Source organism: Tachysurus vachellii, chromosome 2 (genome assembly GCF_030014155.1).
Source record: "Tachysurus vachellii isolate PV-2020 chromosome 2, HZAU_Pvac_v1, whole genome shotgun sequence".
Taxonomy (NCBI): Eukaryota; Metazoa; Chordata; class Actinopteri; order Siluriformes; family Bagridae; genus Tachysurus; species Tachysurus vachellii.
In genome coordinates, this window is record NC_083461.1 from 36,134,277 (window position 1) to 36,136,776 (window position 2,500).

Sequence of the window (2,500 nt, forward strand, 5' to 3'; positions counted from 1 at the left end):
ATGGGTGAGAATGAACGCAGATGAGAGATTAAAGAGAAGAGTTAGTGCAGTAAGAGAGAGAGAGAGAGAGAGAGAGAGAGAGAGAGAGAGAGAGAGAGAGAGAGAGAGAGAGAGAGAGAGAGAGGAACAGAAAGAAGGAGAAAGGGCATGTAATTCTTCTTGTCTTAAGTGCTAAATGGGTCACTGTTAACATAATCCCTTCACTTCTGTATGACAGAACAGTAATAAGAGGGCAGCGGGGAAGCAAGAAGCCATTCCCTTCCTGGGAATTTCTGCACTAATGCACAAGGGCTTCACACTCAACACAGGCAGGTTCACACCCACATAGGAGAAGGGGCTGAAACGAGGAAGCCTCGGGTTCGAGGGAGAATCCACTGGAACATTCAGCAATAAAAGGAGAGCAATAAAACTTTGGCAAGCTAGACAGGGACAGGAGAGAGAGAGAGAGAGAGAGAGAGAGAGAGAGAGAGGATAGATGTAGGTACTCTGATGGTAAGGGGTGAGAGAGTGAGCCTCTGAGTGAGACAGTTAGGGAAAGTGAGAGTGACACAAGTTAAGTAGCACATGTGAGGGGGTAGCACTCAGGTGAACATGACTACCTCTACGTTATGGGTGTGTGTATTAATAGTGCATTTACATGTGTGTGGAAATACGTGTGAGGTGTGTGTGGAAATATTATGTATGTCTGTGTGGGGTACGGCCAATAATTTTGTTAGGTGAAATATTACGCAATCATGCAGTTCACTGAAGCTGTACTAGGATTGTGCGTTATCTTAGCAGTGTGTGTGTGTGTGTGTGTGTGTGTGTGTGTGTGCGTGTGTTGTGCCTTAAAGTAACGGACTTACCGAAGGACTCTGTCGATCAAAACATAGAGAGAGAGACAGCACATGCATCACTTAACGGTACTTTAACAGGAAAAACAGTTAGTATGAGACTCTTTGTGTGTGTGTGTGTGTGTGTGTGTGTGTGTGTACAAATAAAACCAGAACATAAGCCACACAAATATCAAGACTCATACAGACAGACATATTAGAGATTCCATCTTGAACACAAATAATAAAAATCAAAAACTGCCATTTTTCAGCCATTTTGCCAAAAGGTTGCTACGAAAAAAAAAAAAAAAAAAAACGACAAAAAAAACACCACCAGCTTTACGTCATTTACGTCATCATTTCCTCCCCAAAACAAGCCCTCAGTGTCGCTTCTACACTTTTACTGCACGACAGTAAACGTTAACCTGAAAACAGAGCTGCTATACGTTCTGAATTGTTCAGAATTGTCCATTTAAAAATAATAAAAAAAGGCTATAAAAAGGTATTTTTTTTTAAGTGCGGTTGAAAACATCTTTACTGTAACACATATAAATATAATATAATATAATAAATTGTATACTGTAGAACGTCACCCCCAGGACCCCGAGGTTAGTTATTTACCAACAGCAGCACATCTAAATCTCCTTATTATTACGATTAAAAATAAACCTGGGCTTTGCCTTGCAGTCGGCTCCGAAGTCGGAGCTGTAACATCTGAAAGCTTCTTTTTATTCTTTGTCTTTTATTATGTTATGTAACGTGGCGCTATAGGACGACGCTCAGCGCTCTGGACCAATCGTATTTGTCTTTAAATATTTGCTGTTACGGTAAATCAATCCGAATTGAGAACTGATCGTCGCCGTGGCGTGAAGTCGCTGCCGGGATCCGAGCAGCTGCCGCTGAGCTCATATCACAGTAACGCGATCCTACTCTCTTCTAGTTCACGAACATACAGACACACGGATATTCTTAAACTTCTCTAAACAGGACGTTTGTGATGTTTGAGCTTTAATCTTTCCGGACCTTTTTTCGGTTCTCTTGCTGTGTCGTGAAAAGGAAACACGTGAAACGTGACATGCGTTCGGGATACAGTTATAAGGAAAAGAATTCGTTCATGTACGGTTTCTGAAAGATTCCTCTGACAACACAATGGTTCTTCTCTTAAATATCTTTTCAAATAAATCATTATGTATCTTTATATACTTATAAATATGTAATCATATATCTGTGTGTTATCACAGTACTAACGGTTTCCTCGCCAGATCGCAGACACAAATAGTGAAATCTAATATAGTTTAATACGCTGATCAACTCACGATGCGTGTTTGATAAGACTCGGTATTATAACCGTACGCTCGGTACGTCGTCACTGACTCTTCGGACGCGTAAGGAAGAGCCGACGCTGAATCCGGACCGTACCTGATCGCAGCTGTTTGATGCGTCCGTGAGTGTGTGTGTTGATGGGGAGGAAGTCTTTAAACCAGGTGATCTCTGGGTCAGGAGTGCCGCTGGCTGCACACAGCATGGTGGCTGTGCGAGAACGTTCCACCACCTTGAGCTGAGGACCCATGTCTATGGACGGAAAGCCGGGAGGAAGCTGGTCCTCTGTGATACACACATATATACATGAGGCATGTAAAACACACACTTCCTGCACTTAATGGGTTCAATTAACGGTATTTTAAACT

At 42.2% G+C, this 2,500-nt stretch overlaps 1 protein-coding gene across 3 annotated transcripts in view; it reads right to left on the reverse strand.

The window, feature by feature from the left end:
* Positions 1–2,500, reverse strand: part of ptprdb (protein tyrosine phosphatase receptor type Db) — a 74,831-nt gene that overhangs the window by 28,335 nt on the left and 43,996 nt on the right. For all 3 annotated transcript variants that reach the window (XM_060864496.1, XM_060864497.1, XM_060864498.1), the window contains one exon: positions 2,232–2,417. In XM_060864496.1, coding sequence (XP_060720479.1) covers positions 2,232–2,417 — 186 coding nt within the window. The remainder of the gene's footprint in view (positions 1–2,231; positions 2,418–2,500) is intronic.